Below are 22,292 nucleotides of genomic sequence, written 5' to 3'. Positions count from 1 at the left end.
TACGGATTCAGAATCTGTGGGTAATGTCCGTAGGTAATGTTGTTCGTAGGTAATATCCGTAAGTAATATCCGTAGGTAATGCTGAATTTACCTACGAACTCAGATCCATGTGTAAAAATCCGTATATAATACTGATTTTTTTTTAGTGTTTAGTGTTAAACCTAGTCGTGCTCACGACTTCCTTAGTCTTCTTTATCGAATCAAAGTCATGGTGTATTCTTTTATAAATTGAAGTTATGTTCGGGGTTAAAAGCTTTTTAAGAATGAAATGCTACTCAAGCATGACTAATCCATTTTCATATTTTTTTTCAAATTTGACCATTTTAATAAATTTGGTGCAAAATTGCACTATTCTTGTAAAAAATTCAAAAAAATGAGACAAAAAGAATTCAGCAATGCAAGCAAGGGCATGAATTCAAACCTTTTTTAAGTGAAGTATATTGAATCTGACAATTAAAAGGTATTTCCTCAATTTAATCCTCATCCTATCCTATATAACTGAGTACTCCAATTATTCACAAATTCTTGTTCATTTGTAAATTCGTTATGAGTGTTTCTTTCTGCACCCCATCAATATCTGAAAAGAAAATTTTATCCCTTTTTAAAATAACTTATGGATTAGTATTTCTGGAATCTTTCCAAACACCCCGGGTGCATGAAGAACTTTGATGAGGTGAAGAGAAACACCCATTCGTAATTGGGTTTAAATTCATGAACCATGTAGTAAATGATTTTGTTAAATGGAGCACTAATAGAAAGTTAGAAACTCTTTCATGACTATGGTGTTACTGTTGCCAAGTTTGAGACTGATTGTGGATGCTTACTAGTCTGTCTTTATTATGTTTTTTACAAGTAAAATTTGGTTCTTCAAGTAAGAAAATTTTCGCAAGACAGAAGTATATACAGATGCACCAATTCGATTATCGTAGTGTAAAGCATACTTATTCTGACAATTTCCAAGTGGTAGGCCTACGCCATAGTTGCAACGTGCTTTTGAAAAAAAGTTTACTAGGGAAAGTGAGAGATATATACTCGAGCAGCGAATTGTTTACAGCATTCAAAACATCTCTCACAATCACCTAGTTATTATTTTGTCACATATACTTTGGAAGCAAAGGACTGTAACCATTACACAACAAACCAAATTTTGAACTGCTAGCAACTGCTGATGAAATCTGAGTGTTTTTCGCAGAGTCTAATTAGCCATTTACAACAAACCAGTTAGTAATATCTCCAAACAGTAGTCTGGTAGGAAGAACAAATTTTGGTAGCAAATCAGCATCATTATCTGTGATTTTATACCCATTGAAACAAATGATATGGACCTTATACTGTGAAGCCATCATATATCCCAGTTCGAGCTGAAGAATTGAGAAATATTTGTTCTGAAAGGAGTGTGTAGTCTGAAAGTTTGGTTTATTAATTGGTGAAACACTAGGCAATCCGAAATTTTGTTGAATGATATTCAAGAGTATTATTCTAAAAAAGTCGTAGAATTTGAGAACTATATTTTCTTTGACGAAATGTTAAGGATAGCCCAGTATCATATCTACAAGAATCTATATTGTAATGGTGTTGTGAGAACATCCGTTACCTTTCCTAATTGTAAAAGGTTTATGATGATTCATTCGTTATTTAGCCAAAAACTCCTTCTCAACTAGACTGAATGTCAGCTTTAAACGTTCTTGCAGATTTTTTAGGATGTTCTTTGTAATCCTCTTCTGATGTTTTGTACTTTTCAGCCATTCCGTTCCAAACAATACCTGTACTTTACATGCCTTTGGGGTCAAATCCTCAATTTGATAGCGAATGTGCAACTGTAGAGCATTGTTAGAAGATATAAGGCAACGGTAAAAAGACAGAAGCAGTAAGACGACAAAAAGGTAAGCCTAGAAAACAAAGATATAACAAATACATCATAGAAAGTTGAGGAACAAGCTAAATTTGGCTTGCTTACATTGAAAAAATCACCAAGGGGAACTCCATGGAAGTTCATAACCTCTTGCAATAGCCAACCCTTTCCTTCTAAAATAGATTTTTGCTGAGTGCTCGTTACTTCAACTCTATAACGTGAAATACGCTTCTCAAACTTATAATACACTGCCCTCTCATATACACCACTGTTCTCAGATACCCAAGGGGTATAAGAATAATTAACACAGCCAGATTTTTCCATGAACATACGATCCAACTCACCCCCACTAAATAGCTCCATCAAGAAACTGGCCTAAATTAATTCAAAGATAAGAAACTATAATGAAACACGAGCATTGGTCAAGTTGTACAAAAAAATCAATAATGAACCAATAATTTTTTGACGGGAGGAGAGAGAGATTACAGGAACAGAAAGTGCACCAGAATGAACCTCAGACATGCTGACATCACCAAGACCGATGAATGACCCACTCTCATCACTTCTAAGGCTTTTAGTTTCAGAGTCTTCTTCAACTAACTGAACCTTCTGCTCAGGACTCAAGGATCTGGCCTTCCAGAGAGCCATGATAGTCCTATACCAGCACCAGAATAGTTTTTAGAGTTGTAAAATAGGATATCTTTAATAATGTAGTTTGTCACCATTAATTTCACAGATAATTTCTTGAAATCATCTATTGACAAGTTGGATGACAAAGCCTCCAAAAACAAGGGCATTTTTTCAGGTGGTCAAAAACTAGTGGCTAGTTGGAAAACAACTACATTAGTGTAAAATAATATAATCAAACACAATTGGAAGATAACATTATCAGATATTTCATACAAAAAATAACTATGGAACCATATCTTGATCAACATGAAACAAAAAACACAAATTAGCATAGTTTTTCTTCATCGTCCATTGGCAACTTGATATTGTATGACTGGTTAAACAAAGAATTGCAGACACCTAAGCACATTAAGAAAAACACTTTCGCACTTTATTTTTCTAGTTCCATGAAGTTATATTGGAATATCAATTTAGTTACCAACTAATGTAGGGAAATGCAATTTACAACAAAGGAAAATATAATAGAAGTTAATGGTTTTCTTCAGAGCATCGGGATAGGAATTGATAAAATGAGTTGCAATGGAATTGTTGATATGGACATTTTTTTAATGTCTAACATTAATTCACCATCATAATTGTTTAATTTAGAGGGGGAGCGACGACAAACAGAACCAAATGTTTTAAGAGAAAATTTAGAATGAGAATGCTTTCTTATTCTAGAGTTTATATACATATACACATAGCATTCATACATATAGGCTCTTAACAGTGTTAGTAGACAGACACTATTTCCTAGGTTAACATTGATTCAGCCTAGCTTCCTAAATACTAATTTTCATGAGCACTAAATGAATTTTATCATGTGATATACATTATTCCAACAAAAACAACCTCAAGGCTTAAACTCAAAATGATACTGGTGTCGTTATACTAAAAGTAACCAGGGTTGCTAAAACAGAGAGCAGACAAAAATTATAGTTTGCTGTTGCAGATAAGCAAATAGAAGAAGCAAGCTTGTACAATAACATAAAATGTCCCCAGTCTACCTGTTTGCAACATTGAAAGACACAAAGGATTGGAAGCGGAACTTCAGTCTGCCATCTTCATCTTGTGTTTTTGCACCATGCCTTGCATCAACACCTCTTCCAGGCCAAAGAGTTACGACAATTATCGGACTTCCCATTGATGAAAATGTAGGAGGAATAATCTGAATATCTTCAATGTCCTCCCAGAGCAAGAAGAATTTTGTCTTGTGTCCAAACAAATTTGCATGGAAACCAATTATTCTTGCTGAAACAAACAGTCTACCCTGAAGAAAACAAACAATTGACAACAACTTAATGAGATAATACGAAAGAAAACATGAGCCCGTTAAAATAAAAATAGAATTTACAATGTCTTTCAACACTACATTACAAACCAACCACACCTGCAGGGGCATTTTTCTTTTTAAATGACAAGTGAAGTCATTGATGAGAAATTCCTCAGGTGGAAGCCCAAAGAGTTTCTGAAAGGCTGAATTTGTTTGAGGAGACCGCAAATTAATCTACAATTTTGTAAATAGGAAAAGAAAAAGGTAGAAAAGGGTGATAAAACAGAAGTACAAAATAATTAATAATAAAAAAAATGCCTGACAACATAGATGGATCCTTACCTTCTTCCCCACCTCTTTCTCCATTTTACTTATATAGTGTTTTACAACATCCCCACGTCTAGTGTTGTTCAGGAAAATTCTTAAGTGCAACTTAGACTGACTTGCCTGAGCCCACTTCCCTTCAAGGGAAACCCATATATCAGCAAGATCTGAGATGTTTGTTTTAAGAAAATTGATTTCAACATGTCCTAGAGCTGTAACGTCATCAAAGGGTCCATCAAAATCATAAACATCCACATCCAGCACAGAAGGAGGATCATCCATTGCATCAAATTCAAATATTTCTGCAAAGACAGGCAATTTTATTAACAAAGAATACTTTATCATCTAACCTAGATCACATGTAGAAGAAAACTAGACTCGTTTGTTAGATCACTGGAGGTGCACATTGATGATAAAGTATCAGGTTTCAAATATATTTACCATTCCATAAAGGATTAGATTTCTTGAACTTGACTGAGCTGGTTCTTGTTTTTCCATTGCAAGTAAACACCACATATGGATCACAAAAAGTCTTAGAATCAAGAGTAGCTAAATTGCTTCCTTCTATTATGGCCACAGTTAGCATCCATCCTTCTCCTTGTGCTTTAATTCCATGATCACTACCTAATAATGTAATACCCCAAAAAAGCCATATCAGGAAAGGCATATAAACAGCAAATAATGTAAACAAGGGCTAGATAATTAAGAAAGAAGGGAGAAGAAATTCCTGGCCAACCCATGAAAAAAATAAACATGTCAGGTGTCAGAGAAAAAGCATAATCAATTAATTCAAATAAAACGTAATTGAATGAAATGTCCATACTACATTAGCATTTGTCAAGTTCTTACTGTTTCCTCCCTACAAAGAAAAAAAGATACAAGTTTAATGATAAAAAAAAGCTGAAAAATGTTTTTAATACCTATAAAGTGAGTGTTTCAATTGTTATCCTTGTAAAACAAATCACTGTTTTTCATCCTATAAAATTCAGCAATCATTGCTTTGTTTAGCCTTGGTATTGATATGAATTATTCATCATTAGATGCAATAACGAACATTGTCAGAGTACTCCTCATCTAACATGATTTATTCTATACTCAAAGTAAAATTACCATGTAAAATGAGAGAATTTTGCATTTGGTACTTACAAAATATTTTTCTTTGATTTTCATTTCTTTGAAATTTGAAGTCATATTTTTATTTAATGTAAATAAACAACATTCGTTTTAGGTTTAACTCTTTACTTGAGAGAATCCAGAGCAGTGTCTGAGCAAAACATGAAATACATTCTTCACCTTTAGGTTTAACTCTTTCTGGTAAGTAAGCTCGTTCTCAATAATAAGTACAAGGCTTTCAATTTTTACGTATCACTTATTTATTTATTTGATCTGAGAGTATTAATTTCGCTATTTTATCCAGTAATTTATTATTGGAGTAAAAGTCCCCCAATACATTTCAGTTTACGGTTTTGTCAAAACGCCGCATAGGATTGAGAAATTTCTTCTGAGCTAAATATAAATTACTCTTTGCTGCAATTCGGCTTGCCTTTTTTTGCTGGTTTTTCTTAGGAGGATCTGCTGTTTCCCACCTTCGAATTTTGTTTTTCTCTCTTAAGGCAATCTGATGGGTGTTTAAAATCAAGCAAATTCTCAAGTTAAAGGATCATAAAAAAAATTAAGGCAATAAAGGGATTACCCTTTCGTGCTCTGGCTTGCATGAAGCGTGAGATTAGACCCACTACTTTTTCACCTTGAAGAACCAAGATAACACATACAACTAATTCCCCAATAGAATCTGGTAGGTCGAGCCAAAAAAATTCAAGCCCTTGAATTCCACTAGGAGATGCCAGCCACATATGCACAAACACGGACATGACCATTAAGAATGTTAAGAAGACTTTGAAGTTAGCTAAATACTGCATTGCCAGCCTCCAGTCTGACTGAGGCTCTGGTCGTAATGTTGCCAAAGCTTGTTCCTTACTAGAACCAAGGTCCTTTGAGACAACAGCTTTTACAGTCTGACATAACAAAATAGCATATTGATCAAAGCTTTCCCTCATACCTTGCCGAGCTCCGCTTTCTATCATTCCTTTCATCATGGTGCTCTGTACAAAAATCATTCGCCAAGATATCACCAGACGTGAACACTGTTCCCCTGATGGCAACTCTGGTCCAGGTGTGATCACATAGAGTAGTTCTACCTTGAAGGTGCTGCCGTACATAACATCTGGAGTGCTGACACAGGCGAAAACAGCAAAGTTCTTCCCATCAGCCTTTAAATATGTCTGGTCCTCATAGCCTTTGACTGCCTTGATTAATTTAGTGGGTGCCTTGAGGTAACTAAGCGACCTTTTTGAGGTCTCCACACCATTCTCTAACTTCCAAGGACCAACTTGCAGTTCTGTAGTACCCTGTAGATCAGCCAGTGCCTTGGGAAAATTAGAATCAGGTGAAAATAGCAATGCATTCAAGTCTCGTGGTGCAACTATGTATAATTGATCAATAAGAACTCCTCCTGATAAATTGCTTGGAATTTCACTTCCTTGCTCTGCAGACTGTATTTTTTTCATAGTTTCTTCGAAAGTCTCAATAATAGGGGGGGCCTGGTCCTCCTCAATCTTGATCTCACCAACTTCAACTTTGCATGTTTCAGATTGGTCTGAGTCAATACTTCTGCTGGGTGACATTGAAGCTACATCAGTGCCTTTGTTAAAAATTTGAGCAATTCGGCCAGCAAATGATTTTTGATGCATACAAGATTTCTCCTCCTTAGAACTGGAAGATGCAGTGTCTTCCCTTACAGGAGAAGACAAGTTTGAAAAGCTGACAGAAGACATCGAAGGAGAATTAGTAATTGCATCAGGACATTTTCTTGGAGGTACTAACTGATCACCGATGTCATTTGACTCCCCAGATCCATTACTTTGGGAAATGAATATACTTAAATGAATCTCACCTGTCCAGAAAATGAAAGCAATTGTCACAATTTAAGTTCAATAACATGATCCTCATGCGAGCACAAAATTTTCCAAAAGGACTTGATGCAGAGGACCCTTCAAACTCAACAAAATGCCATTTACATTCCGTGATCAGTAGTCTACATTAGCATGAAAGCGATATAACAACAGGAGGAAATCATGAATTTCACATAATAAACAAACAACCAAGCAAACGGAGAAGGGTGGGGGATGTAAAAAAAATGCCCTAAACAATTGGATAAGGTTGAGGGGAGTTCAGTTGAACAGTACAATATACCAAATTGCTTGTTCTTGCACTTCTTGTTTTTGGATTTCAAAGAATACCAAGCAGAGCCAAGGGATTTAATGTCCTCTTCAAAAACAAGTGCGATAGGCACCTTAAGCCGTCCCACATAGTCATAATTAAAGAACTTGTCCTCATCCATCACAGAGACAACAAGCGAATCTTTAAGGTCGTCGACCCAAAAAGTAAATTGTTCATCCCACATTGGATTCAAACTTTTCATCACTTTGGTCTTGAACTTTTGTTTCCCCAACTGTATCCGCACGTACAGATCACTCAACCCATTGGTATCCGTCAATGCCAAGTTTTTTGCCTCAATCACACGAACCACAAGCTTCATTTTCTAATTATACCCACAATCTTAAGGCAAGAAAGTCAACGTTTTCCTTCAGCAGACCGCAAAAAAAACCTTTCAAAAGGGAAATGCAGTGCATGCAGAAGGAAAAAGATTATTTATAATCAAGCCCCAATAACAACAGATTGGATTGGCCAAACCCAGAACTGAATTGATAAAACGCATGACCAGGGGAAAAATCAACCCAACAATCTGACAGAAACATGTATAATAATATTGATTCTGCCAGAAAAAAAAAAAAAAAAAAAAGACAATTCAGAATTCAACCCAATTCAATCTTTTCGCGACAGACTCATCACTGATGGTTTGGGAAAATGAAAATAAGTGCAGAAAGTCTGGGCCATCACCCGTCAGCATGGCAAGAAAAAAATGTAAATGGAAAAAATGAGGTGAATTTTAAGAGCGGGTGATGCGAGAGAGAAACCCTAAAAAGACACAAACGAATTGAAGGGTGAGAAATGAATGGAAAATTTGAATATCAAAATTAGAAAAGGAGGGAGACGCGGAATGGTGGGTTGAGTCTCTCCCTTTCCCTTTTCCTGTGTTTTTCTTGCTTTCCCATTTTATACAGATGCTATTTCTTTGACCTTGCAATCATCAACCCTACTATGTTATGTCCCAACATTTCAATTTTTTTTTTCTTCTTCCATATCCTCTTAATATACGCTCAACAAAGACACTACCACTCTTTTCTTTACCTTTTTGCCAAAACAAATTTCATCACAATCTCATGGTTATGAAATTGAGGCCCTTTTCTTACCCTTTTTATCAGAACGACATTTTCAAAGGAATCACACACAAGCTGTCGTTAACTGTTTTATTACATTACTGTTTCAAAATAATCATATTTATTATGAAATAACTTTACTTGGATATCTTTACTTTCTTTTTTATTTTAATAAATATATTATTCAATATTTCAAGACAATGGTACTTATTAAATCATAAAATTGAAATACATCTGTCAATACTTTATTTTCTTCAAACAATCTTTCAATGTTTTATTGCAGAAATCAAAACATCAATCATTATGATCTTTTGAATCTAAAACATAAATTCACTTATATTGAAAGGGAATTTCATTAAACATTAAGCCAAACGTAAAAAAAAATATATACTTGTTATATAATATCTAACAAAACTTTATTTTCATATAACAACATTTTAAAAAGTCAATGGAAAAAACACTTTACATTTTCCATAAACATTATATACAGTTCCATTTTTTTATGTTAAATCAATCTAATGTCACTTGAAAGAATCTTAAATATATTTTCATTTTTTAAAATGGAGAAGTTTTATTCTTGTTTGTAAACCCGCCAAAAATCGAAAAATTCAATAAAAAATATATTCTTAGTGCGTCAACAGGAAAAAAAGAGAAAAAAAAATATATTTTGTTAATATAATGTTATCTTAATATTTTTTTTCCTTAAAAATATAATAAATGTAAAGTGTTTTTATTTTTATTTCAGAAAAAGTTTTTATTTTTAAATAACATTATTATGTATTATTGAAACTTAAAATTAAATATTATTGTGTGCTTATGTTTATTTTGAATTATAAATTTATAATATATGCTATTTTTAATTTTCAGTATTATTAAGGTATGATGTTATATTTTTAACAGTATTTTATATATTATTTTATTAAGACAATTTTATCCAACCTTGAATTAATGTCTTAACTAATTTATGACCTGTCGGAATTTCAAAACAGGTTCTCAGTTCTAACTTTAATTTAGTTTTAGTTCTTATATAATATTCTTCTACTTTCTTTTCTCCGAATTTGAAATTCTTGTTTTAATATTTCATTTTAAAATACATAAATAATATTTATTTTAAATATTTAAATTTTAGAAATATACATTACTTCTTAACATTATATTGCAAATACTAAGAATGTGCTTCACAAAACAAGCATTAACCGATAATTGATAAACTAGGTTCTAGTTGATAAGTTAATTGGTTTGGTAAGTTATAAGTTTATTAGTTTTGAATTGATTAATTAGTTTCTTGTATCAAAAGTATTTTGCACTATGTCTTGTAAGGGTAACAAAATAATTACTAGTTTATTTGATTAATTTATGAAAAAGTTTGTTTTTTTGTAAGCACCTTATTAAAAAAAGTTATTTAATAATAAATTTTAGGAATGCAAATAAGTTTATTGCAAATTGTAAATGAAATAGTGATTAATTATATATGTCACAAATATATGATGAAAAAATAACTAAATAATTTGTTAATAATACTAATTTGTATAGTGCCTGAAATAATGATAGAAAACAATGGTAACGGTAAGAAACCGTAAATATAAAGACAGAAAAAAAAAGCCCCACTCCTTACCTATTTTCCAACTTTTTTTTTTTTTCTCTTTTATACTTCATTTATTTCAAAATTTGATCACGTCACACTGTAGTTGAGGAGTCATTGTACATTTCTATCCGATCAAATTTTCAAATAAAATAAGTTCATTTTTACTTTTTTCATGTGATTTAGTCGTCGATTTAGTCATCAATATTAGTGGGGTCAGTTGAGAAAATTGTTTCTCTCAACTTGATTAAGCTCATACTAAAACTTAGTAATGTTTGGAAAACTTGCTCTATGTTCCTTTTTTGCAGTGGTTACCCTGTTTGAGGTAGAATTTCATCAAAATAAGGAATTATAGGTAATGGAAACTAACTTTAATTTTCAATAGTATTCTAAGCTAAAAGATCTGAATGTGGAGGGAACGTGGTTCCAAGTTTAAATTTCTCTTGCAGTGATATTATTTGATAAAATTGTTTGATTTTATGTTGTGTCAACAAGTATAACTATTAGATTTTGATAGTTTGGAAGTTAAATATTGTTTTTGACATTGTAAATGTTTTGAATGTTATGAATTTTAAAATATTATGTGATTGAATGATATGTATCATATATGAATGATGAAAATTATAACAAATTGATGTCATACATTTGGGATAATGTATGAATTGTTTGATGGTACATTAAGTATGAAAAACCTATATTTATCAGTGATTCTCCAGATTCACCGATGATGTAAGTCATATAGACTAATATATCAAGTGGTGAGAAGCTATTGAGGGAGTTCATATACATCGGGTCTCGTTGTAGACACTCGGTATTGGATGTTTGAACTTATCTTAATCCTTTATGTACAGATTAGATGTTAGTATCTGTTAGGAGCATACTTAATGACTCTTCCGGAAGACGATGGATTCATGTGTAGTCAATGTGATTAAAATGAAATCTTGTTATGGATTGAAATGAAATCCAATGATTGTGATTGAAAATACATCAATGTGTGGTTTATATGAATGAGGGAATTGATATTGAAATTTTATATGACAATATTTAAAGAAATATTTATAAATGATTTGTCTAATTGGTTCTTTTTGCATGGATTAAGTAGGCTGTGAAATTTATTTTCATTAGCTTACCCTTGTTTTTCTTGTTGTGTTGTGAACTACAATGACTGTATTACGTACACGAACAAATGATCATACAGATGTTGGGATTTGTAGGATTTTAGAATGTTATTTTGAACTTTATATTATAATAGTTAGATGCAATTTTTGGAATGTTACAGTAACTAAATTTTAATCACTAAATCTAGGATTCTATAAATGGAAAAAAAATGAGAAAACATAATCAAACTACTATACCAAATGCCTTATTCAATCATACCATGGTTAATATTCTTACTATTATTGTAATTTTAATTATATAATTTAATTATATAATAATAATAATTAATATTTTATAACTATAATAATTATTATTATAATATGATCTCAAATATTTTATGATATTATAACTATATATCTATATTTACTAAATTGGATTTGATTTAGGAGTCTAACCAATATTGATTTACAATTAGAATTTTTGCTTTCACTAATACTTGATCGCAAATAAATTTAACAATAAATATTTTAATTTTAGTGTTCTCGCCGGTTGACTCAGCCGTCTTTGACTTCAAAAGCAGATGGTGGCTCCTCCTATTTCGTGGTGGTTTTTGCTCTCTCCTGGGGTGGTCGAGAGTGGCTCCGTTGAAACAGAGGGAGTCTTACCTATTGATTGCACTTCGACGATCAAGTCATTACTGGGCTAAGAAATAGTAAGTATGTAAAGCAGTTTTAGTCTTAGAATTGGCGTACTTGTCTAGGGTTCTTACCACCCTTTATATAGGTTGTATCTAGGTCAACTCCTCATCCTACGAGGATCTTTCCTTAAGTGGAATTAGGGTTATTGGGGAGGCATCCTGTGACGTGTCGCACAAGCTTAGCGCAACCGCGACACAGGACTTTCCTCTTCTGGAGTGCAAAAATCTTAACAGTATAGCCGCCAGGGTACCAACTCATGTACCAGCGCTGCGGGGCTATCTGTTCTATGGGGGCCCTAAGTATTCACGTGCCATGCATGTAGTCTATCCTTGGAAACCCTAATCCTCATGGGCCTTAGCGCTTCCAAGGGATACTTACTTGTGCTAGACCTAAACGTGTTATACACACCACATGGATGAACCCTCTCGTGACTTGGGTCCTTCTTTCTTCTAGATAGTAACTCATTATTATGTCTAGGGTCCACCTATGTGACCCATTAATGCCATCGGACCACCGAGGTCCGACGTCCAGGTCTGACGCCGATGTCTGGCACCGATGTCCGAGGTCTGGCCAGTACACAAGCCCCCAGGCTCGAGTTGTAACTTGTTTCAACGAAGAGGCTAAGTGATCGCCCACGACGACCTACGTGGCGAACGGGTGATAGGTCGTGCATAGTGCACTGAGGTGACGTCTCACCATACTTTCTTCACCAACGTATACATGGCAAGATCAACGGTAAAGGCCCACTGCCGCTTATGCTTCCTGGTACCTTAAACCCCTCAAACCCTATGCTCCTTTCACTGTTCCATTACTTCTCTTAGACTTCTCATTTCTTCGAACGCTCATTTCTCATAACACTCTGCCTTCTCTCCTTTCTTACTCAACTCATCGCATCGCGATTACTTCAAGGTATGCCCTTTACTTCATTATCGCCCTCGTCTTACTATTTCGATGCTCATAATATGCTTTAACTGTTCTATGACTATTTATGTTTTCTGCATTTTATGATTTATGTTCTTCGCTTTCGCGTTTCCTTGTTTTTCTGGGGTACGCACATTTCCCTCTCTTTTTCTTCTTTTTCCCTTCTTTTTTAGGTTTTCTTCTTGATATGGCTCGACCGAACCCTACTCCAACCTTAACTCCCAACTCAACTCCAAACCCAACTCCTTCTGCCTCTAACTATAAATCCTTGTACCGCTGGGCACCTAACAACCTTTTAGAGGAAACTTCCAGCTTTACTACCCCTGCGAGCATAGTGACCTATAGGAAAAGCGAAACTTGCCATAAGTCTCGCATCTTTGGGAAGGAGCACGACAAATCTGTGAGGATCATGCCTTGCAGGGTAGGTGAACCCGTTTGTTGCGATGAGTCTTCAGACCCAGAGGGACCATTTTGTTTTATCTACCCCACCGTGTTCAAAAAACTCTCCCTCCGCTTACCCTTCATTGGCTTCGAGCGAGCCCTCCTCACCGAAGTCAATGTCACCCTCGCCCAGCTACACCCAAACAGCTACACCGAAGTCAATGTCGATCCTGTGTCACTGCCTCGATCATACGCCGTTAGTGGACGTGTTTCTATACTTCTTCGAAGCTAAGAGCCCAGGCAAGAAGTTGTGGGTGAGCTTCATCGGAGTCGCTGTGAGGGTTCTATTGACACTCTTCAGTAATCATACAAAGGCTTCGAGGGGAAGTTCTTCAAGGTTCGGTGCAACAAGAGGGACCCACCCTCTTGGACGGGTTTCCCCTCTACTGGGCAGAGAAACCTAAGCTCAAAAAGTCCAGATGCCTCGAGGACTTACCCCCACGGGAACGAGAGGTGTGCGACCTCCTCTCCGGTCTCCAAGCACCGTTTAACACGGTTAAGTTGCTCAAACTCGAGTTCAGCCCTAAAGCCCTTAAGGGCTATATTGGTAGTTGTTTGTCTCTAGTTCTGCTCATGTTTCTTTTGCTTGTGCACTTTACTTGGTTTAAACTCTTATGTGTTTCATCTTCTTGTGCAGGTATGGTACTTAACGCTGAGAAGAGGAGGTAGCTAGCTGTTGTGGCTCTTCAACTCAAGGCTGCTATACCACTGATGCCTCTACCCCTGCCACCTCTGTTCCAGATCCTTCTGCCCCAGCCCCCGTAGACCAAAGGCAGAACGGGGTAGCTAAGGTCGTTGCTTCTGAAGACGAGGGCACTTGGTCAGGCCTCGTCTTCAAGACGAAGCATAAAGTTGATGCTGCAGTTCCTGCGACTTCAGGTTCGGATGATCGTGCCCCATTCTACAAGGAGCACCCTCCCAATGCCTCTTCCCCTTGTGACCTTGTGGTGCAAGAGGGTAGGGGGAGAGTGCCTCAGGGGGCGATCACGGTGCGCCTCCTGCTGACCTGTCTGCCTTCCAGGACCAAGAGAGACTAGAGAACATGGAGGAGGATCCTCTACTGGAGCACGCGTCAAAGTGCCTTGGGGACATTCTCATCGCATCTAACGTTACTTTGTCTAGGATGCAGAAGCTAAGGGGGGCAGTTAGCCAGGACACCCTTCAAGTCAAAGAGCTCAAACGTCGTGAGACCGCCCTGTACTTGTACGCGGCGGATCTTCACAAATTTGACCTGGCAACTAAGAAGATCCTGTTCGAAAAGTCCGAGGAAGCTCTGGGGGGATCATGCCAAGGTCTTGGATCTCCAGACTGAAGTGGTTGGCTTGAAGGAAGAGGTAGCCCAGTTGCAGGAGAAATTAGCCAAGCTTGAGGAGGAGTCAGCTCAACTCAAGGAGAAATCATCCCAACTGGAGGAGCAGCTTGCCAAGCTGAAGGAAGAATTAACTCGTAAGGATGAGCTCTTCCAACAGACTAAGGAGGAGCTTACCTACGACGCCGCAGAATCTTACGCCGCAAGGTTTGAAGATGCCATAGCCCAGGTTGCTTGTGTGCATCCTAGGGTGGATCTCTCCCAAACTGCGCTGGTGAAGAAGGTCGCGGATGGGCAGCTTGTGGATGATCTATGATGATTTCTCTTTGTAATTATTTGACAGCCTAATGAACAATTGATAACTCTGTACATATATTTCTATTTATAAAATTTGTTTTCCTCCTTATTTGCTCATTTGCGTTTGTTGTTAGCTGCTTTGCTTGTGTCGAATTAGTTTAACAATGCTTTAGGGCCTTTCTAACTTAAGTAGCACGCTTCTTTACCTACCTGTTTGACCTTAACCTTCTTCACAACGTTAAGGTAGAGGCGATGTTTGCTTGAGCTCCTACTTAGCCCTACCCTTTGTCAAACAAAGACATGGAAGATGTTGTTCTCGACCTTGGCGTATAAGGATAAGGGAGACATCTCGTTTTGAGCCATGCCGTTCTCAGCCTTGTCTTATAAGACAAGGGATAGGTTCTCTTCACTGGTCTCGACCTTTGTCGTATAGAGGCAAGGGAGATTTATTAACTGGGAACCACATTGTTCTCGACCTTGCCTTATGAGACAAGGGAGAGGTTCATTTTACTTACCTCGTCCTTGCCGTATAAAGGCAAGGGAGGGTTTTAACTGGGAACCATATTATTCTTGACCTTGTCTTATGAGACAATGGAGAGGTTCATTTTACTGACCTCGTCCTTGCCGCATAGAGGCAAAGGAGGATTTTAACTTGAAACTATATTGTTCTCGACCTTAACGTTCTCACACAAGAGGGAGGCTCACTAAGAACCATACTATTCCCAATCTTGGCGTTTCTACCCAAGGAAGAGATTCACTTTTACTGACCTCGTCCTTGCCGTATAGAGGCAAGGGAGGATTTTAACTGAGAACCATACTGTTCTCGACCTTGGCGTTCTCGCACAAGAGGGAAGCTCACTAAGAACCATACTATTCCCAATCTTGGCATTTTTATCCAAGGGAGAGGTTCACTTTATTGACCTCGTCCTTGCCTATGCGGCAAGGGAGGATTTTAACTGGAAACCACATTGTTCTCGACCTTGGCGTTCTCACCCAAGAGGGAGGCTCACTAAGAACCATACTATTTCCAATCTTGGCGTTTTTACGCAATGGAGAGGTTCACTTTACTTCACTATACAATACATTTTTAAGAATATATCTTTAACTAAAATTTTATTGGGTGACCTCATTAAAAAACTCTGATGAGGGAAAAAGAGTGTCCCTAAAACTGTGTACAATGAAATAATCAACTGAAATAAAACTTTAAATTTGCTATGTTCCAAGTTCGAGGAATCGTCCCACCTTCTAGGGTCTCGAGCTTGTACGCTCCGTTCCCAAGTGCCTCTGTTATATGGAATAGACCAGTCCACTTGGGAGATAACTTGTTCTCTAGCTGGTAGGGATGGGACTTTCGCATTACCAAGTCGGCAACCTGGAATTGTCGAGGTTTCAACTTGGAGTTGTACTTGTACTCCACCTTTCTCTTCAAGGCTTTAGCCTTGATGCGAGCCTCCTCCCTGACTTCATCCAGTAGGTCCAGGCTCACCTTTCTTTCTTCGTTGGATTCTTCAGCCACGAAGTTTTGGAAACGTGGTGAGCTCTCCTGGATTTCTACAAGGATCACCGCGTTCGAACCATACATCAAGCTAAAGGGTGTTTCCTTGGTAGTGGATTGGGGAGTGGTGTGGTAAGCCCACACAATTCTAGGAACCTCTTCTGCCCAAGTCCCATTGGCTTTTTTCAACCTTCTTTTTAGACCTCTGAGCAGAACTCGGTTGGCAGACTCGACCTGCCCGTTTGTCTGGAGGTGTTCGATTGATGCAAACACCTGCTTTATTCCAAGCTTTGTGCACAGCTTGCCCAACTGTTGGCTTGCAAAATGGGTGCCATTAGCGGACACCAAACGTTTCCGGACTCCAAAACGACATACTATGTTTTTCCACACAAAGTGTTGGACCTTGTGGACTGTGATTTGCGCCACTGGCTCGGCCTCTATCCACTTTGTAAAGTACTCAATGGCAACTACAAGGTATTTCATATGTCGCATCGTTAAAGGGAATGGTCCGAGAATGTCGATCCCCCAGGTATGAAACAGCCATGGGTTGTGGATCGATTGCAACTCCTCTGGGAGCGCCTTGTGTCAGTCAGCATGTTGTTGGCATTGCTTGCACCGCTGTGCATACCTCGTGTAATCTCCCTTCGTGCAACGAATCTTCCCTAGGGTGTCATCCAAATTTCGCCTCCTTCAACTAGGAAAACGTGCAATGAATCTTCCCTTGATAATTTGTACGCGCCTATTCTGGGCGTTTTCAGCGTTTCTTGAGTCAACGACCGGTGACTCTTCTTAACGCCTTCAGAGGTACTTATTTGTTGGACTTCTGTTGCGCTACCTGTGGTGGTTTGAGGTGTCCTCAAGGTCTCCTATATGACTGTCCTCTGTCTGGCCCCCTTGCCTGAACTAGCGAGCTTTGCTAACAAGTCAGCTCGGTCATTCTGTTCTTTAGGGACATGTACTAACTTGAACACCGCAAAAGTCTCCTTTAGAATCTGAACATATTCTAGGTATGCGACCATCTGAAGGTCCTTGGCCTGGTATTCTCCCGTAACTTGTCCTGTGACAAACAGGGAGTCACTCTTTGCCAGCAAACTCTTTGCACCCATCTCTTTGGCTAGCAACATTCCAGCAATCAAGGCCTTATACTCCGCTTGGTTGTTACTGGCATTGAAGGCAAACCGTAGGGCCTGCTCGATTAACAACCCATTTGGCCCTTCCAGGATGACGCCAGCCCCATTACCCTGTTGGTTGGAGGACCCGTCTAGGGAGAGGACCCATCTGAAATATGCTTCCTTTTGGTGTGTGGCTACCGAGGAGAGCTCTACAACGAAGTTAGCATAAACATAGCTTTTGATAGGTCCTCTTGGTTTGTACTGCACGTCAAACTCGTATAGCTCAACCGCCCAACGCACCATTCTTCCTGCCACATCGAGTTTCTGCAAGACCTTGCGAATGGGAAGGTTTGTCATTACGATTACGGTGAAGCTCTGGAAGTAGTGGCGAAGTCTTCGGGCTGAAAACACCACTACTAGAGCTGTCTTTTCTATGGCCTAGTATCTCACCTTAAGCCCTTGCAAGACTTTGCTGACAAAATATATCGGCTTTTGCGCCTGATCCTACTCCTGAACAAGGACCAAACAGATCGCCCAATTTGTGACTATGAAGTACAAGCGCGGGGTACCTAGCTATGGCTTGCACAGTACTGGTGGGCTGGCTAAGTATTCCTTCAACTTGAGGAATCGCACTCCTTGGTCCATACGAACCTGTTGTTTCTCTTTAAACACTGGAAATATGGATGCCCCTTATCCCCTTCTGCTGACACGAATCGGGACAAAGCGGTCATCCGCCCTATCAACTGTTGCACTTCCTTCACCGAGATCGGACTCCTCATGGCTATAATTCCAGCGCACTTCTCAGGGTTTGCCTCTATCCCACGCTCAGTGAGTAGGAACCCTAAGAACTCTCCTGCCTCTACCCCAAACACACACTTTTTGGGGTTCAACTTCAATTTGTACTTGGCTATCGTGGTGAATAGCTCTTCCAAGTTACCAACGTGTTGGTCCCTCACCTAGAAGGTGACCACCATGTCGTCCACATATGCCTGGACATTTCGCCCTATCATGTCTGTCCATCAACCTCTAATAGGTTGCCCCTGCATTCTTGAGTCTGAAAGGCATCACCTTGTAGCAGTATCAGGAGAGCTTTGTCATAAACGCTGTCTTGCATTCATCCCTGAGATGCATCCAGATCTGGTTGTATCCAGAGAAAGCGTCTAAGAAACTGAAAAGTCTGCAACTTGATGCGTTGTCTACTAAGGTGTCAATGTTGCGCAACGGGTCGGAGTCCTTTGGGCAGGATTTGTTAAGATTTTTGAAATCAACACACATCCTCCACTTCCCGCTAGCCTTCTTTACTAACACCATGTTTGCTAGCCACTCTGGATATTGGATCTTCCTGATGTGACCAATGCTCAGCAGTTTTTGGGTCTCCTCCCTGATGACCTGACCCCTCTCATCATTGAACTTTCTCCTTCTCTGGCGGACAGTTTGGACCTGTGGGTCCATGGTGAGATGATGACACAAAAATCGGGGTCAATGTCAGGCATGTCTGAGGTAGACCATGCAAAGGCATCTAGGTGTCGTGTTATGACCTCGACAATCTGGTCATGTGCTTCTTGGCCTAAGGATTTGCCAAGCTTGAACTTCTTACCCTCAATCTCTCTCTCTCTAGCACCTCTTCTGCGGGCTCGGGTCGTTTCTCCCGAGTGACCCCTTCATCCCTTGGAGGTTGGGTGGTGACGGCGTACACTTCTCTCTTTGTTTTGAGGCTGTTCTCGTAGCACTTCTTGGCCTCTTTTTGATCAAACTTGATGGTGATCACCGCCCCTTCAACTGTATCTTATTTTATCACTGCTCCAATCTTATTCTTAGCAGGTATGCTCAAAAGTATGTTATAAGATGACGGAGCATTAACAATAAGATACCTTATGTTAGCAGTGTGGGAAGTTGTGTCGTCACTGAAGGTTGTCCTCAACTCTACGTGTCCACGCACTTCTACCTGGTCTCCCGCGAACCTATACAGACAACCATTGTAAGACCTTAACTGGTCAGGAAACAGTTGTAGTTTGTTAAAGGTCGACCAGAACATCACGTCGACCAAGCTTCCCTAGTCGATGAGGACGCGGTGTACCTTTCTTCCCATTGTCACTACCGAGATCACCACTGGGTCATTATCATGTGGGACCGCATCCCGCAAGTCGGCCTTGGTGAAGACAAGGTCGGGCTCGGGGGTCTGGTCTGACTCCTGGGCTTCTACTGCCATCACTTATCTGGCATATTTCTTGCGCTAGGAGGTTGTACATCCTCCTCCTGAGAATCCTCCAGAGATTGGGTTGATCTCTCTATGGATGGGCACCTCATGCCCCTGAACTCCTGCTGGGGCTACTGACGTCGGAGCCCCCTGCAGTTCTTGCAGGTATTCTTTCAAGCAACCATTCCTAACCAGTTCATCTAACTGGAATCCCAACACAAACAGTTGCGTAGGTTGTGACCAAAGGCTTGGTGGAACTCGCACCAAGTGTCTTTGTTGTGCCCTAGGCTCTTGTCGGTCTTTGGAGGAGACTTTAGTCTATCTGCCACGTTAGGGATGACAATCAGCTCTTTGAGGTCCATTCAAAAATTGTGTTTGGTGGGGGTATTTTCCTTCACACGTGCCCTGATTTGAGGCTATCTTGCTTCATATGGCGGATATTTCCCCGAGGCTTTCTTCTCTGTCATGGCCTCATGTACCCTCATAGGCCGAGGATGACCAGTTCCCCGAGGTCGAATTGGGTCGATACTTCCATGCTTCTCTATGACCTCTTCCTCTGCAACGATGTGGGTTACGGCTCTGTGGCGAATCTCGTTGAACGTCTTTGGGTGGCACCTTATCAGATAATCGCTGAAAGGTGGCAGCACCCCTCCTCTGAAGGCGTGTACCGTCATATTTTCATCTTTGGTGTGAAGCTTCACCACTAATGCCCCGAACCTAGAAGTCCTTCAAAGGCTCTCCCTAATACTGCTTTACATCAAAAAGATCGTAAGAGACAGGAGGGGGAGCTTGGTTGACGATGTATTGCTTTCTGAATAATGTTGAGAACTGGTTGAAGGAGGTAATATGTCCATCAGGGAGACTGATGAACCAGTCCAATGTCGTGCCTGAGAACGTACTCATAAACAGCTTACAGTGCATAGCGTGTGTGCCTCCTGAAATCATCATCTGGGTGTGGAAAGCCGTGATATGGGCTTCTGGGTGTGAAGTTGCCAAGTTGTTCCTCATTGTTTGCGTGTGAAGCTGCCAAGTCGTTCTGGTAATGGTTCTGGCTAGTTGCCTGCTTGGCTTGAACTTCAGCCAGAATCTTGTCCTAGTCAGCCTTGGACGTCGCTACAGCCTGCTGGAGAGTGTGAATGGTCTCCATGAGTTGCTTCATGGAGACACTATCTCCTCCTTATAGTGCAGATGCACCTTGTCTCGTATTCCTCGTGTCGCTAATACGATTGTGAATGAGACCTAGTTTTATCGAACCCCACGGTGGGCGCCAAATGTTCTCGCCGGTTGACTCAGTCGTCGTTAACTTCAAAGGCAAATGGTGGCTCCTTCTATTTTCTGGTGGTTTCTGCTCTCTTTTGGGGTGGTTGAGAGTGGCTCCGTTGAAACAGAGGGGGTCCTACCTGTTGATTGTACTTCGACGATCAAGTCATTACTGAGCTAAGAAACAGTAAGTATGTAAAGCAGTTTCAGTCTTAGAAATGATGTACTTGTTTAGGGTTCTTACCTCCTTTTATATAGGATGTATTTAGGTCAACTCCCTGTCCACGGGGATCTTTCCTTAAGTGGAATTAGGGTTACTGGGGAGGCATCATGTGACGCGTCGCACAAGCTTAGTGCGGCCGCGACACAAGACTTGCCCCTGTTCTGGAGTGCAAAATCTTTAACAGTATGGCCTCCAAGGTACCAACTCATGTACCAACATTGCGGAGCCATCTGTTCTATGGGTGCCCTAAGTATTCACATGTCATGCATGCAGTCTATCCTTGGAAACCTTAACCCTCATGGGTTTTAGTGCCTTCAAGGAATACTTACTTGAGTTAGACCTGAACGTGTTATACACACCACATGCATGAACCCTCTCGTGACTTAGGTCCTTCTTTCGTCAGGATAGTAACTTATTATTATGTCTGAGGCTCACCTACGTGGCCCATTAATATCACTGCACCACCGAAGTTCGATGTCTAGGTCTAACGTTGATGTCTGACACCGATGTTCGAGGTCTGTCCAGTACATTTAACAATAATTTTTGTAGTCATTAAAAGTCGTTTTTTATTATTCCTCTTAAGAAAATAATTGATTATTAAACTCTTACCTTGTAAAGATTTAATAAACCAGATTATGATACTATGAGTATGTGTGATAAAACTAGCTGATAAGCTAACTAGTAGGTCCTTAACTATAGATTTTGAAGTGATATGTTTAGTAATTGATTTAGAAGTGTTTGATAAAATGGCAGATAATCTAGTTAATATATGTAAACTAATCTAAAAGGGTGTAATTACATTAGTTTTATTATCTAAATGAAATATGTATTTTTTTAAATATATTATTGTATCATTATAATTATAATTATTTTAATAATTACATTTTTATTGAACTTCTTAGCAGTTATATTTATTTTATAAAAGTTGTATCTGTTACTTTGTTTGTACAAGTCTTCTTATTTAAATGGTTGATCTTATAAGTATTAATTAAATTTATTTATTTTTAATTTTTAATTTAAACAACTGTTACATTTAATTTATTTTTTTATAACTTTATTGTGTGTAATTTTTCAATAATATTATTTAATAAAATATTAATTATTTCAATCTATAAAATTTAATATTTTTTTAATTTGAAGTACATAAAAACTTAAGAAGTACACGAACATGTATTAAAAATAATGTAATTATCTATATAAG

General features: G+C 38.7%; 1 protein-coding gene across 6 annotated transcripts; it reads right to left on the bottom strand.

Annotated features, from left to right (window-relative positions):
- Positions 1 to 1,449: 1,449 nt before the first annotated feature.
- Positions 1,450 to 7,960, bottom strand: LOC137806808 (C2 and GRAM domain-containing protein At1g03370). 6 transcript variants are annotated; one of them, XR_011080414.2, is made up of 9 exons: positions 7,371 to 7,960; positions 5,812 to 7,071; positions 4,560 to 4,742; positions 4,137 to 4,420; positions 3,912 to 4,028; positions 3,529 to 3,791; positions 2,339 to 2,507; positions 1,958 to 2,222; positions 1,450 to 1,817 (listed from the first exon to the last, which is right to left on the bottom strand). XR_011080414.2 is itself a non-coding variant. In XM_068607091.2 (9 exons), the coding sequence occupies exons 1-9, from the start codon at positions 7,714 to 7,716 to the stop codon at positions 1,632 to 1,634; spliced, it is 3,078 nt and encodes a 1,025-aa protein (XP_068463192.2). In that variant the 5' UTR covers positions 7,717 to 7,960; the 3' UTR covers positions 1,450 to 1,631. The 6 variants fall into 6 exon arrangements, 1 of the variants encoding a protein (XP_068463192.2); XR_011080415.2 differs by having other exon boundaries at positions 1,958 to 2,227; positions 2,356 to 2,507; XR_011080416.2 differs by having other exon boundaries at positions 2,356 to 2,507.
- Positions 7,961 to 22,292: the final 14,332 nt, after the last annotated feature.

The sequence above is a fragment of the Phaseolus vulgaris genome, chromosome 3, assembly GCF_051622355.1.
Source record: "Phaseolus vulgaris cultivar YP4 chromosome 3, ASM5162235v1, whole genome shotgun sequence".
NCBI classification, from domain to species: Eukaryota; Viridiplantae; Streptophyta; class Magnoliopsida; order Fabales; family Fabaceae; genus Phaseolus; species Phaseolus vulgaris.
Note: the sequence above shows the minus strand (reverse complement) of the source record. Positions and strands in the feature narration are given on the sequence as shown.